Source organism: Lissotriton vulgaris, chromosome 1_1 (genome assembly GCF_964263255.1).
Source record: "Lissotriton vulgaris chromosome 1_1, aLisVul1.2, whole genome shotgun sequence".
Classification (NCBI taxonomy): Eukaryota; Metazoa; Chordata; class Amphibia; order Caudata; family Salamandridae; genus Lissotriton; species Lissotriton vulgaris.
Genome location: NC_141685.1, coordinates 1124193275 through 1124208930, shown reverse-complemented (window position 1 = coordinate 1124208930; position 15656 = coordinate 1124193275). Strand labels below are relative to the sequence as shown.

The following is a 15656-nucleotide window of genomic DNA, read 5'->3' as shown; positions in this document are numbered from 1 at the left end:
CTATGATAGCGGTAGTAGTTCTGTCTTATTATATCCTCTAACAGCTAATAAGCATATAGTCATTTATTTCTAGGTAGGTCACATGTGTGACAATGTCCTGTACCCTCAATGTTTGCTGTGATCAGTTCATTGATGGATAACAGGAGTTCACAAGTGAGCATCCATTTACTAAACTCTAAGGATTACATATGTCTTTGGCTTGATGGCCTAAAGTGCTTGGCCTCTGGTAATACATCTAGATAACACCAAATTTCACTTCACAGATGTAAACACTTCAGAAAAAAAGATTATGAGGGTTCTACTAACAATTTCAAAGAGTTAGTGTCTGAGACAATTCACCACTTACAAAAGTTGTGAAATGTCTCTGACAATAACTGCCCTAGTTGAGTTGCTGCATTTCAACAGTCTGGCTTTGTCCAGTCTCTTCGGTCTACAGTGAGTGTGAATGCATATAACCTGAAGTGGGCCCTGTGACGCATTTTGCTAATGTCCAACCTTTCAAGCTTGTCAAGTTCTTGCTCCTCCTCTTTGCAGATTAATCCTGTACTAGCTCATCTTTATTATACTGTCCAAATGGTACAGATCTATGTATTATTGCCACTTGATGCATTATTGATTAGAAGTGTGACTTCAAAACTATACAATCACTGCTGCAAGACTGTTGTTGGATCTGAGTAATTGCAAATGAACAAGTTACTTTAGTTTGAAGTGCTTTTTCTGTTACAGGCACCATATAATATAAGATTCCTCACCTTAGAATATTCACCAGGTGTCAGACTAGATCAGAAAATCTAGAGCAATACCCCTGCGCACCAGTAAATGGCGTCTATCATCTCTGCATTGGAAGTAAAGTGCACAATGCCTATATAGGTGCCACCCCAGTGCACTGCGATCAGCTCTTTTGTAACTATTTCTTCACCAAAAACACGGGATCATGACTGAATGATATGTGACCAGCGTGCAAATATAACAGCAGCTTTTGAGTAAAGAGCCATTTCATAGAACGGGGAGGATGGGAGGGTTGGTGAGGACTCTGCGCTTAGATAGAATCTCTATCAGAAAACGAGTTACCTACAGTGAGTAACTTGTTCTTTTGATAGAGACTTATAATCATAGATTCCTCACCACACAATAGATACCAAGCAATACCTTCCCAGAGGTGGGTCTGTTATCCGGCTCAAACCAGGAGATCCTGGAGGACTGAACAAGCAAAATGCCTGCCTCAATGGGCCTCACTGTTCAAGCAGTAGTGCTTCATGAACATGTGGAGTGATGCCATGTAGCAGCTTGGCAGAAGTCCACTATAGGTACCTTTGCGTGCTAGCGCAGGAGTAGCAGCTTTGGTCCTGGTGGAATGGACCTGCAAGCCCTCAGGAGGCTGCTTCTTAGGTAGTGCATGCCAGATCTTGATGTAAAGTCCAGTTCATCGAAAGATGGTTCTCTTCTGCACAGCCCTGCCTTTTTTCGGTCCTGTGAATCCAATAAAGAGCTGATTGTCCATCTTGTGATCTTTGGGACAATCAATGTAAAAAGACACAGCTCTTTTCAGACCCAGATGGTGGAGCCTCTCCCCTTTCTTAGAAGGATGAGGTGGAGCAAATAATGTCAGCAACATGATATTTTGGCTGGCGTGGGATAGTCAGCACCTACGGTAGGAAGGAGGTGTGAGACTGAAGAATCAGTTTTCCGGGTAGAAGCTGGTCTATGGTGGGTTAACTAAAAGAGCTTGAAGCTCACTGACGCTTCCGACCAATGTAATGGCCTCTAAGAAGAGCATTTTAGGGGTAAGAAATCTCAGATATCAGCTCTGTAGGGGCTCCAATTGGGAACTCATTATAAATGTGACGACCAAAATAAGGTCCCATTGGGGCTTGATAAAAGGGGTAGGAAGGAGCAAATGTTGCAAATCCTTAAGAAAACGTGCCACAACAGGTGACTGAAAAAGTGAGGACAGATTCGGCAGCCGCAAAATGTTGAGAGGGTGGTAAGATAACCTTTAATGGTGCTCAAGACAAGGCCTTGGCGGGCTAATGACAACCCAAGGTAGAAAGTGAATCGACATGATGTGAAAAACACCAAGTCACAGATTTGTTTCAATGGCAGGTGTATACAGTTTTTTGTCGAGGGATACAAGTCTGCCAAGATGACATCTAAAATCTCAGAAAGAAGATCAGTCATCTAAGTGGTGCAGCTCAGTCTCTATGCATGACATTGGAGTGTGAGCAGATTTGGCTGCAGGACCCTACCCTGCTGCTGCGACAGGAGGCCCTCCCGAAGGGGCACACTTTGATCGAAGGACAGATGCTGATGCTCAGGAATTCAAGAAACCAAATTTATGTTGCTCAGAGCCACTAAGATGCCTTTAGAACCCCGGGCAGGAGCAGTATCGGCAGAAAGGCATTCAGGAGTCCCGGGTTCCATTGAATTGGAATGCATCTCGCAGCGAGAGCAGCTTTGGAAACTCCAACACGCAGAAGCGCTGACATAACGTGTGCTCTGCAATGGTGAATAGATCAAGCCAAGGTTCTCTCTTAATCCCACTCTGCTCTGCTTGTTGCAATACCACATGGTGGTGGTGGTGTCCATGAGCACCTGAACTAGCCTTCCCTTGATGGATGGGAGGAAAGCCTTCAGTGCCAAGCAGTTAGCCCACAGCTCCAGAAGATTTAAATGGATCTGGGATTCTGCCTCTCCCAAGTGACTGCCTTAAACCAGCAGTTATGCGTTGGTCACCATTTTCAGCTCTAGTTGGGAAAGGGACAGGGATCTGCCACTGATCCAATCATGGTTAATCAACTACCACAGTAGATCTTTTGCAGTCTCCCCCAAATCTGGACCAGGTCCGAGAGATGCTCCTGTTGTTGTCCCCACTGGGGCTTCAGATCCCACTGCAGAGCCTGCTTGTGCCATCAAGCGTGCTTCACCAGCAGGATGCAGGAGGCCATCAGATCTAGAAGCTACAGACTGAATCTCACTGAAATCCTGGACTGAGGTTCAAACATCAGAATCATAGCCTGAATGTCTTAGAATCTCTACTTAGGAGGATAGGCACAAAACTACACTGTGCCCACTCAGGTGAAAGAGAACGTCTGGGAAGGAGTAAGGTGTGTGTGACTTCAGCATGTCGATAGTGAACCCCAGAGAGTGCAGAAGGTTTGCCGCGGTCTAGAGGTGGGGGAATGACTGCCTGGGGCAAGCCCACCTTCAACAGCCAGTTGTGGAGGTAAGGGAAGACTGGGATACCCGACCTCCTTGGGTGTGCTGCAACCACCGCCATTACTTTTGTGAACATCCAAGGGGCACTGGTGAGGCCAAATGAGAGTACAGCGAAAAGAAAATGCTCTTGGCCTACCGTGTATCGCAGGTACCACCTGTGGGCCTGTAGGGTGGGAATGTGGAAATACATGTCCTGAAGTGCCAACACTACCATTCAGTTTCCGGGTCCAGGGCAGACAGAACCTGGGCTAAGTTGAGCATCCTGAATTTCTCTTTCCGTATAAAGGTATTGAGCGGGTGAACATCTAGTATAGGGCGGAGGCCTCTATCCAGTGGCTGCTGGTGACTTTCTAAAAAGGTAGGGCATTCATAGGGTACTTTCTACTGCTGCATTGCGCTTTGCTTAGTCCCATCTCCTTCTGCTCAATCCTCCAAAACAGAAGATCTGTTCATGTTTACCATAATTACGTTTGATTGTGGATCAATTCATTACTGTGCTGGATCTTGATCTGTCCAGGGCTCAACCTGTTCAGTATGAGATCCTTTTTTGCTGCGGTCATAGCACCTATCTGGTGTCTAATGTCACAATGCAGAGAGCGCGTTGACCTCGAGGGTTGCACACACAATGCTTCCTGCAGTTCACACAGAGACTGGCAGGCGTACGGAACTCTTTTATGGCATTTCACACTTTATTGTGGAAAGGATCTGCCTTTTGTGAAAAGAGGCCGCAATGTTAGGATTTTCATGCACACAAGTCTCACCTTGCAAAACGGACAAGATCTGCACAGTCCTTCGATAACACATTAGAGGCAACATTGCGCTTTCCATATGGAAAATAAAGTGTAGTGCAACATAACGTAGAAATCTAATGCACCCTGGGAGTTGCAGTTTTCTTTTATTTCAATGGACCCTTTACTAGACCATGGTAGCTGATTGTAAAAGGAAAGGCTGTTGCTAGACAGCTGTGATCGCAGTGACACCCAGTTAAATGGCAAAAGAATCTCTTCTCTGGACTCGGGTCGCCGGCATGATTGCCACACACTATCTGAAGCAATTGTTAGTGGCTTGCAAGAGTGTTGATAACGTCCACGATTGAGTGGTTACCTGGCTGTGGGCTGCACCTCCCTCTGCACGCCATCTCTCATATAGAGTAGATATATCTCCTGTCACCCCCGCCCCTAGAAGAAGCAGTAATAATTAACATAAGAATCGAAATTGCGCCCTTAAATGTACAACACACCGACTTGCAAGGCGCTTCACCAAAAACCGAGGGAGCATTTTGAGAAAAAATGACCGAAAAGCCACGTTTCTTTTATAACAATGGCAGTTTTGCCTATTTGAAGTTATTTTCTAGAAGGTTATGGCTGAGGCTGTTGTGAGATCTCCAGAGTTTCCAAGACACCATTTCATCCGAGAAGTTGATGGGGCTGGGCAAAGTCAGCCACATGCCGGGATTAAATGTACAGAGTGCATTCTGCATATTGAGTCTGCTGATATATCTGCTTCTGACTGGCACCAAGTCATGAAGACACCCACGCACACAATCACAAACAAACAGATAACGTTCAAACCAAGCATTAACATGGTTGTATTTTTGCAGCTTTTACATTGCTTGAACTCGGACAGACAGCATTGGAGAGCTTTACACAAGCCCCTGTTACATTACTTTACAAAATATAAATAGAAAAATAATCTTACTTCGGCGATCCTCTACTTTGCTTCTTGCGGACCAAAATCCACCCGCACCGCGCTGCCTGGCTGCACTGAAGCGCTGAGAATGCCGGGTACGCAGAAATTCAGCATCACGTATCTCAGCCAATGAAAGCACTGCTCTCAGGCTGTTTATAATATAAAACACCATAAGAGCAGTGCAAATATTGGCTGGGATAGGGGAACACAATGCTCCATCGGAGCCCTACGGGGCTCTGTCTCCTTCCTAGCTCCCTTTACAGCAATAACTGGGGAAGCCGGAACTACGCATGTCGGGCTGGCCGAAAGCAAAATACCGGATAACCTGCCATGCGCAGTTCAGTTACACAGCCCCAGATGGTGGGTTCGTGGTAGCCCCTCCTCATTAAGGGGAATAGGAATCCACTTACGAAAAGTAAGTTACAAGTGTGATGTAATTGCTTGCAGGCAGTGGGTCAACGCCCCTCTGCCCCTCTGTAGGTGGGGTTTCAGTAAACAGACAATCCTGCTGCACAATTTAGAGCACCCACTTGTTGGAGGTTATCGCTTGCTATTGTGGCAGGTGTCGCCTGATCCTGCCTCCAATGGGATGGATGTGCTGTTTTGAGGCCCCATTAAAGAGGTGTGGAGGCTGTGGCAGCCGGAGGGTGGGGGAATAGACAGTACGCAGGGTGCGGGTTTCATGTCTTCAGCGGGAACCACGTCCCTGGCCACAAACGTACTGAGAAGTCTGCTGGCTTGGTGGGTAAGCATGGGATTGTGGGCGCACATGGGAGCCCCTGCTGTGACCATGGAAGGTGTAAAAGAAGACTGTTGGCTGTAATCTATTGAGAGGACTAGGGATCTGATGGTTACTTGACTCTCCTTAAATCACTCAAGTGTTGTGTTCGCCTTATTTCCGAATAGACTGGAGCTGTCAAAGGGCATGTCTATGATGGAACATCAGAAATCCTCTGAAAACCCTGTTGACGTCAGCCAGGCTTGCTGGTGGAGTCCCACAGTTGAGGCAATGGCCCTGCCTAGGGAGTCAGCGGTGTCCAGTCTACACTGAATGGTGAACGTTGCTGCATCCTAGCCATCTACCAGTGCCTGGTTCAAGATGGCACGGGCCTTTTCAAGATGCACAGGCAGTAGCAGTGCAACCAGGTCTCACAATCCGTGGGTATATCGACCCAAGAGGCATGCTGTGTTCACCAACTGCAAAGCCAGGCTGGTGGAAGAATAGATCCTCTACCCAAAGGTATCCAGCCTCTTCGATTCCTCATCTAGGGGAGTGGTAGGGAATGCACTGGGTTGCGTTTGGCTGTTGAGACTTACACCACCAGGCTTGGGAGAAGAACGGTGGGTGAGAAAAGACTGGTCTCTGGGGGCAGGGCGGTGGCCATGAGCTATCATCCTGAACGCTGGAGGAGAGCCTGCATGCAAGGTTTCGCCCAGATCCCCATGAGATGTCGTTGAGGGCCTCAAGAAATGGGAGTAGAGGTTCTGCAGAGCTTACACCCGGCTAAGACACTTCCATTAAGACTGTGGTCTTGACCTCAATGGAGGGTAGCTCTAGGTCATGGACCTCTTCCACCTTGCATATTACTATGGCGAAAGACTCTCCTTCCTTAAAGGCAGGGCCCTGAGCAGAAACCAGGCCAGTCTGGTGAGATGTCCAGACACCTGGTGTCGGCCAGCTCCTCCTTACAGTTTTTCTCTAGGGGTAGCCATTGAACTCCGCTCCGTCGGCGGAGTTTGCAGAGTTTTACCCACTCAGTGCTCCACTTGGAGCGCGGACTTCGGCAAAAACTCTGCAACTACTAGTAGAGCAGAGTTTTCCTGCACGCTCACTGCTCACCCCTACTCTGCGAAACATAGTTTAGTAAAACAGCGTTATTTCACACTTGGGAACATATTGACATATGGCACTATGGACAGGTCCTTCATGTGAAGCCTTAGGATCCTGTTCAATAGGCTCACCGCAGCACACACCTTGACCTCCTGAGTTACCTTATTATTGTTTACAGTAAGAAGTTATGCTGCATGGCAGCTCTGGATCAGTTTAAACCTGCTCTTTGAGTCCCAAATCAACCCTTGAAGAATAACATCGTCTTTAGGAAGGTATGGGTCTTATCAGCTGCGTTTCTTCGAGCCAGTGTTTAGTCACAGAGACGGAAACACTGATTTTAGGCTCACGGTTAATTCGCAGTAGTACCTCCTAGCATTCCACGTTTAGTACAGCTCACTGTGGAATTTACTGAATCAAGCAGATAGTCCCAGCCACCGCAGCAAGCAACTACTTTTCTGCTTGTTTGGACACCAGGCTCTCCGGCCTGTGCAACACACCGTGCATCCGGACGTCACTAGCCCACGCGCCCAGCGCCAGCCGCCGGCCAGAAAACGTGCATTTGCAACAAGCCAGGGGCAACCGCTGCCTCCTGCACCCCTCTCGCTCCCCCACCAGTGGCTCTGTGGGATTTTTGCACCTTTCCTGCAGTGGGCGTCAAGGGAAGATGCCTCAGCAAAGAGGAGCAGGTGGAGGTAAGGTGAATGCAAACACAAAATATCACAGGGGCACTGTGTGGCGTTTCTTTTTTTCTTTTTTTTTTGAAAACCTTTATTGACATTTGAACCAAATACAAGTATGGGCCTACAACCCCGGGGGCCGGCCGCTAAGCAGTTAGATTAACAGAGAGCAATTTTAATCACATGCAGCACCTCGGGGAGCTGAATCTCCATGCTAGCGTACTCTTGGCCACTGAACAGCACAATTAGAAAACAGGATATAAAAGGTTTTCATTTTATAATATAAGATGGAAGGATCAGGTGCCGAACAATTTCCCAGCAGCGAAAATGGCAGGCAGAACAGTAAACGTATCGACAATAAACAGTAATCGATCAAATCAATGGCACTGAAACAAGAGGTCAGGATGTGAAGGAATATTACGGTCAATTCGCGCCTGCAGTTACCTGCCCTAAGACCCAAAAAACACCACGAAAATTGAGGCACAGATGAAAAAGCAGGGATTGATACCAAAGGAAACCCACTGCACTGACCCAGAAAAGAAAAAGACAAAGAAAGATAAGAGAAGAGAAAAAAGGCCATAGAAACAAAAATAAAAACGAAAGATCCCCTCCCCCAACCCCCCACCCTGCACCCCTGCAGATGACTACGCCCCCCCCCCCCAGCAGTGTGCCTGTCGCCCGAGACCCAAACCCGAAATAGAGAAGAAAAAGAGAAAGAAAGGAAACCCCACCTAACGGGGAAGCGGAGGAGGGCGATAGTCTTTGCGCTCTCGGTCTCTCCCCCCCGCCCTATCAAAGGGGACCCCCTATGCCAACACAAGTAAAGTTGTCCACCATACAAAAATACCCCGGTATAACCACAAACCCCCCGCCCCGGAATCCGTCTGATGATGAAGCAGTCCCGTTACCAATAGATCCCTCGTAAACGATTCAACCCACAATATCAGCCTTGGCCCCGTCTAACAAAGTTGCTGTGTCCCTCGGATAAGAAAAGCCACATCCCCGGAAAGTCAAAGTTCACACAGAAGCAGCCGGACCTTGAGTCAGCAATTAGGAGAGGAATAGCAGGTCCCAACGCACATAGCTTGCACCAACGATGTCCCTCCCCGTCCCCGAAGCCAAGCATCTTTCCATCCGCCATATTGGGAGACCGATTGGGGAGGGGGTGCGACTCGTTCCGACACAGATCAAAGTGTGGGCCAACAGTGTCCAGGATGGGGGAAGCAGTGAAATGCTCCGATAACTGTAGGACCGATGGTTCCGAGAACTTAAGAGAGTCACCAATCTCAGCACACACGATGAATTCCGTTTCTTCGGGGGCAGGCACAGCTTCCAGCACCGGGTCCAAACACACCAGTAGGGCTTCCAACAGGGGGCAAGTCGGCTGCCGGGTCTCAAAGAGCAAGTCAGGGCTCGTTACCGGTCCTAAGATTCCATCTGTTGCCGACAGCCAATGATTGACCTGGGCCCTCACCATCGCGTGAAGCGCCGCAACTTCCGCCATTACCATCCGCAAGGAAGGGCCACATTGAGTCAGTTCTGCCGGGTTCCATTCGGCCGCAGGCATAACGATCCCCACGGAGAGGCTCCCTCTCCGGGGCAGGATACGCCGGAGCAGAAACAGGCCGTGAGGGACGGGCCAGCAACACGCAGCAACGCGCGGCGGGACCCCTACCCCGGGGCACCAGCGGTGCTAGTGCCGGGCCTCCGGGCCGGGGCCCCCCGCGACGCAGCACTGCGCACCACCCGTCGCCTCACCTCAGGTACAGCACCAGGCAGCAGATGGTTGCAAAATAGTTCAGAGAAATTTTCGAAAGTTCCAGGGACCGGACCCAACCACCCTCGGCAGTCCATTGTTGTTCACTTTGGACCCGGGTAGACCAGAAATCGAGACCCCGGCTTCCAGTCTGGGTTAGACCTCAAAACATTGTCGATGTTACTTCACACCAGAACATCAGAAAAATTCCGCGATCACACCATCGGGATGCAGACTAGTTCACCCACACGAATCCGGGGCAGGAGATCAGGATATTCGACAGGATAAGCGAGCGGAGGACGGGGGTCAGCGGAGCCGGGAGACCATGCGGCCATCTTGGTTGGTGTCGTAGCTCCTCCCCTGTGTGGCGTTTCTTAACAAAGCTGTTCACTGCTTTCTTGAAATGGATCAGTTATTTCGGTTTTCAGTTTCGACTTGCATTTGATGTTAATGATTCGCAGTGACCCATGGTTGTGATGACACCACTTATTGTTGTGCTGAGAAGCGCTATACACTCTGTAGCCAAGTTAGGTTGGCGCGGATTAGTTTAACAGGCCTGGCAGTTTGGAGAGACCCTCTTTTTCACTGTGAAAGCAGATGCAGGGCATTGTGGTTCGCACCCTGCTAACTACCTGTCGGAGATCCACTGGCCACCACTAAGGTGTTGGAATACTGTACTTTCCAGAAGCTTCCTTCCTAGTGAGCCGTACATGGGAGCAGCAGAGGGGAAGGCCTTCAGAGTAGCCAGGAATCTGCATAAGTGTTAGAAAAGACAGGATCCTTTCAAAGAGTCGCATAGACTTCTGCGATGACAACTTGGAGTGGTATGACGATTGTCTCCGGGATCAGCTCTGTGAATGGGCTCAAGACCTCCCTTGTGATCAGGCCTGAGATCGGCATCGGGGTACCTTCTGCCGTACTGCCAGGATCTTCATCGACTCCTCTAGAATTGCTTTGGGGTGCATCAACTTGCAGTCAGCACAGGCCTTGGAGTCATGGCTCGACCCCAGGCACCGCTGGCAAACCAAGTGTGGATCAGAGACCCATATCTGTCCGTGACATTCCCCACATTTAAATACCATGGGTTTGTTGGGGGACATATCCCTTGCACACTGGGAGCAAAAAGCTAAAAAAACTAAATCAAAAGAAGGGCTGAAAAGAGTGGTCTAAAAATGACGGCGGTAGCTATCAAGATTTGACCTGTTGGTGCTGATAGAAAGGAACTGATGTCAGTGCTCCGGGGTGGTGCCTTTGTAGTCACTGTGCATGTCACTTACGATGTGGGGCTAATCGACACAACCTGCCGGTGTGCAGAGGTACTGCTCAAGATTTTGTGGATCCATTTTGACACTTGGGGAATATTCTAGGGTGAGATATTTGCAGTTGGAAGTCTCGTACAGAAACACAGGCCATTGGCATTGGGGTAGCTGGAGGTACAGGAGCATGAGCTTCGTAGGCCACAACTCATGATCTCATGGAAAAGTGCTGTTGAGCTAGTGGCCTTTAGGCTACTGTGGCAGTGAGAATGCCTACACATACATATTCGACAGCTGCTGCAGTGGCATTACCCCTAGCTGAGATGACAGGGTTGGCTCACCAATCATTCTTTGGTTTCACCGGGTCTGCTTTGCAGATGCCAATGATGTGCAGGGCAGGCCACAGGTGCCAGCACACCAGTAGGCAGCTTCTCTGCCCAGTTTTGGTGGTCGCACTAGGGTTTGACTTCCCACCTTGTTTATGGCCTATTGTTCAAATCGGAGGGAAGCAAGGCAAACACACTGATGCTAAAATCATGGACTGTGCTCTAAAACATAATCATAGCGGACTTTGCCGCTATTTGCTTACTCCTCTTGCACATGCACACATCCTTGGGATGTGCATTCATGCACTAGAGGTGTTTTTCTCTAGTACAATTCTGCATCAAGGCATTGTCTGCACCAGCAAAGGGAGAATGCAGAACTGTATTTTCAATTCTAAATGCAGAATTAGTGGTTTGGCGGTGTTACGCTTGCAAAGGAAACTCGCCGGAGGCGATTGCATATTCACAGGCCTCTGAGCCCATGGAAAAGGCAGCGCCTTTCTGGTCCAAGCACTCAATCCAGGTGAAGCCTCTTCTCCCTTGCTGCTCTGTCTGTATCTGTATTTCTGCGGCCAGATAGAGGGCGGTGTGTACCACATGTGTGAGAGGAAGGTGGAGTGTGGGAATGTCATGGAGGAAGGATCTCAAGGGGTTCTTGTTCTCATGCCTGGAATGCACCATTCTCCTGATGAAGAAGGGGAGATTAGCCTTGGTTCTATTACTTCTTGAATTAGTCCCCTTTCTACTGTTTGTTGTTTGAAATGCCCAATCCAAGAAGGTGTTAGCCCCTTTTTCCTCTGATGTTATTGTCTTTCTGGACCATATCTAAAGAGGCTTTTTCTTGAGATGGACGCGTATCAAAGCATTCCCCCCCCCGCCCATTTTTCGTTGCATTCATCTGCACTTTGAAGCCTTTTCGCCCCTGGTTTTTGCTGTATTTTTCTGTAGCGGGATTCCTTCTTGAATTCTCTAATTTTGAAGCTCTTATACACAGCTCTTTCTCCACCCTTGTTCAGGGTGATTTTGTGTCTTGGCTATCAACTCTTGTATCAACTAGACGTATTAAAGGAGTGTTTATGCCCTTTATGTTTTTTCCTCCTAACTGGAACCCTCTTAAGGAGACAATTGACCCCTTTCATGTGTACATTAATTGCACGGCGGCATCATGGTTAATAAGAGGAGCCACCCTATCTTCAGTCATTCAAGAAGGAAATTTGCAAGACCTTTGCAGTGTCCAGTCCTTAGTAGGCAGGCAAGGAGGCAAGACCACCCTTATACCATACCTTACTGCACACATCACAGGCTACCTGTTCCTTTGGGAAGCAGCACGTTGAGGGTCTTATTTAACCTCATCCATGCTGCCACGATTTACCGCCGGTGCAGGGCCCAATGTTAATGGGTGTGGTCATGACGGAACCGTTCCGTCATGAGCATCGAAAGGGTTAGAAGCCCCTTGCGCCGTTGGTGCATCACTGTTATAATGGAGAAAAGTGATGTACATGCGGCACAAGGGGCTTGTAAATAAGCCCCTGAGTGGGAAGGGGAAGTCACAAAAATAGCATCTTGGCACACCATTTACACTCCTCACTGGTGGACATGTTGTTTCTACTCAGAACGGTCAGACGCCACATCCCTGGCAAAAGCACACCTATGGCTCCAATGTGGAGGACACTATACACCCAGTGTTTCAATTCTTCACAACTCCTAAAAGTCACTTTGGGGTGGTGCGTGGACTGATTCCGCCAGGAAACGGGCATTTTCAGTGTCGGTTTTCAGGGTATTCAATAAATAATTAAGTGCCTACACAACTACCAACATTTAGAGTACTGTGACACAAAAATTATCATTTAATACCTGCAAAGGTATAATGAAATTAGATTAAAGCCCCAAATCCAGATACACTTTAAGCCTTGTGGCTCTTCCTAGCACAGCTAGCACACAGCCAAGTGTTTACTTAGGGGAGCACATCAGTGCTCCTGCTTGCCATGGTTAGCACAGCTAAGCCAATGTTTGTTACACATAATTCACATATGTCTCTCCTTGGCGTAATTATGTTCCTTCCTGTCTAACAGCTGAAGTGCAAAGTGAGATTGAGCGAATATTTGAGCTGGCCAAATCTTTGCAGCTGGTCATCCTAGACGCAGATACAATCAACCACCCAATGCAGCTGGCTAAGACGTCCCTGGCCCCCATCATCGTTTATGTCAAGGTGTCTTCTCCAAAGGTGAGTTGAACCACCTTGCGCCAGAGCAATGGGAAAAGATAACCCACTGAGAGTAGTATAAGGAATTGGAAGTTCTGTGTGCAGGGAGCAGATGATGCTTTGACAGGGTTTAGATAGGCTTACTGAAAACATGAACAGCATGTCTGATGCTAGACTTGTGCTTGCTTTTGAGGACAAATTGACAGGTTTTCTTTCAACATGGTTGGATGTTTTAAGGGTACAATATTTTGAATAATCATTTGGAGGATAGCATGACTGTTTTCAGAGACTAATTTAAATGTAGGTGCCCAAATGAGGGGTTGGGTCAATCTTGCATTTTCTACAATTTGGTGATGGCATGGTTGTTTCTTAGGCTAGATGTATTTGTCCTAGTGAACAAATACATTGATCTCACAGAGATCCTACCATCACGAGGTGAAAGGAACTCTACAGCTGCCCTCTGCTGGTTCAAAATCCCCACAAGGTGCAAGTGCTTCACAATGACCTTGAGGAACAGAAAATCCGGGGCGGTTTCCTTTCCACCTGCGGACAGCTTGGTGCAACGTTGGGGCACTGTCTAGCATCAAAAGTACTGTCTTGAGTTGTTGAAATGGAGAGGGCTCTAATTTCAACAGTGCCTATGCTTGTGTTGATTCACTGACAACAATACCACCTTCACTCCAGTGCTTTCTTGCAAGATGCCAGCCACTTCACAGCCGGGGACCTTTATGTGTGTAGTGTTAATGTGCCGCTAAACAAGGGAGCTCTAAGGCTACCTTCTATACAGTTGAAGATGTGTGCATGGTGTGCTGGTATGGGCTTGTTTTAAACTCTTTGTGCCTAGACTTCTGGACACATGGAGTGTGGGCTACAGAACGTCCATTTGATGTCACGTGGCTGGCCTATTTTTTCTAGTGGTGTGAAACGCACCACAGCCCACACTCATGTTATCCTGCTCTAGGAGAGGCCCGCACAGTCACTTATCCGGGGTTTCTTTTTACAGGTGCTACAGCGGCTCATTAAGTCCAGAGGGAAGTCCCAGGTGAAACACCTCAATGTCCAGATGATGGCAGCAGACAAGCTAGTACAGTGTCCACCGGTGAGTGGCTTACAATCTCTGTTCACCGTCTGCCACTGCATCACAGCAACCCACTACCACCCTTCTCAGAATTGAACAAGCACTTCATAATATTGTTATTGTCTCACCTTACTGCTGCCCTTCTTTGTGTATCTTGTTTAGTGCTTTCCTCCTGCATTCCACTAGAAGACTAGTTTCTTCCAGTCCTGTTCTTTTACACCAATATTTGTTTTGACAATTTAATGTTGGAGGATACGCTCTCTTTTTTTGTCTGCCTCTCTCCCCCTTCTCCTCTTGTATCTGTTTCTTTCTTTGTCTTTTTTTGTTGAGTCCATTCTTGTTCTTGTTGGCTACTGCCCTCTTTGTCTTCTTCTTGTTGTCTTGTTCCTTCAGGCCCTTTGCTGTCTGCAACCATTTGTTTTTTTTCTGCTTATGTTTGCTCCTTTCTTGACTTTCATCTTGTCTACTGTTTTCATCTGTGTCCAATTCTTCTTGTCTGGTACCCACTTTGTCCTCTTCTTCGTAGATGTCTCTACTTTATCCTCTTCCTAGATGATAGACCCCTCATTTGTCCTCTAAAAGCAATATTGTTGCATCTTACTTCTTGTTGACTGATTTGTTTTTTCTGTCATCGGTTTCTCTTGCTCCCCTCTTGATCCAAGTAGGACTGAAGAAGACGACAACCGAGTGAACTATCTGGTTGATAGTTCACTCTGTTTGGTCTTCTTCGGTCCTTCTTGGTATTTTTTCTTGCTTTGTTTCTGTTCTCTACTTGTAAGTTGTCTCAGTTTTCATAATTTTCTAGTTAGATTGTTCCATTTTTAATCTATACTTGTTTACTAGTTCCGTTTTGCCAATGTCGGTCAGGACAAATATAGAATATTGTAGTTAAATGGCGGAAAACAAATACTCAGATTCTTGTTTGCAGTGTTTTATATGCTGATGAGAAGGCTCCTTTATAGGAGATTATTCAGAAAAGGCAGCCAACACGTGTTTCGCCCCCTTACATGGCCATCCGGCCTGGGGCTTCATCAGAACTGTGTATTTGCATATATATATATATATATCTCCAACGAAAATGTCCCAAAACTCTTGCGCACACCAGCCGGCAATGCCCAGAGAAAAACGGGAAACGGACACCCAAAGTACGTGGTTGAAAAGCAGGTCTTAGTTTTATTTCAGCCTTTTCAGTCAGACGCGTTTCGAATAACGATGTATTCTTGTTCACTTAGCGGAAATGCAGTCCGCTTTCTATATTTATACTCTGTTTTTTGGTTTTGTGTTGCTTTCACCCCCATCATGTGACAAATAGACATGAAGAAACCACTATTGGCATAAATGCTGTTATGTTATAGGTCTGATTGGTTTAAATACCTAGAATGCATGCGTAATATACATAATAATCAAAGTGATTAAACCTATCACATAGAGATTCACTTGCTTAAATGCAGATCGCAATATTATAAATATAAAAAATATTGCATGAGGTATAAGTACTTTAAAATATATTATAAATAACAGTGATAAAATTCATGAAGTCTATTACTATATAAATATAAAATATATATATATAAGTAAAATTGTAATTCAGCTGTATAAATACCTAATTGTTATAAAAATCATGAAT

General features: G+C 47.1%; 1 protein-coding gene across 3 annotated transcripts in view; it reads left to right on the top strand.

The window, feature by feature from the left end:
• The window catches only part of CACNB3 (calcium voltage-gated channel auxiliary subunit beta 3), a 289239-nt gene that overhangs the window by 236621 nt on the left and 36962 nt on the right, over nt 1-15656 (top strand). For all 3 annotated transcript variants that reach the window (XM_086963740.1, XM_086963737.1, XM_086963734.1), the window contains exons 10-11: nt 12821-12972; nt 13955-14050. In XM_086963740.1, coding sequence (XP_086819866.1) covers nt 12821-12972; nt 13955-14050 — 248 coding nt within the window. The remainder of the gene's footprint in view (nt 1-12820; nt 12973-13954; nt 14051-15656) is intronic.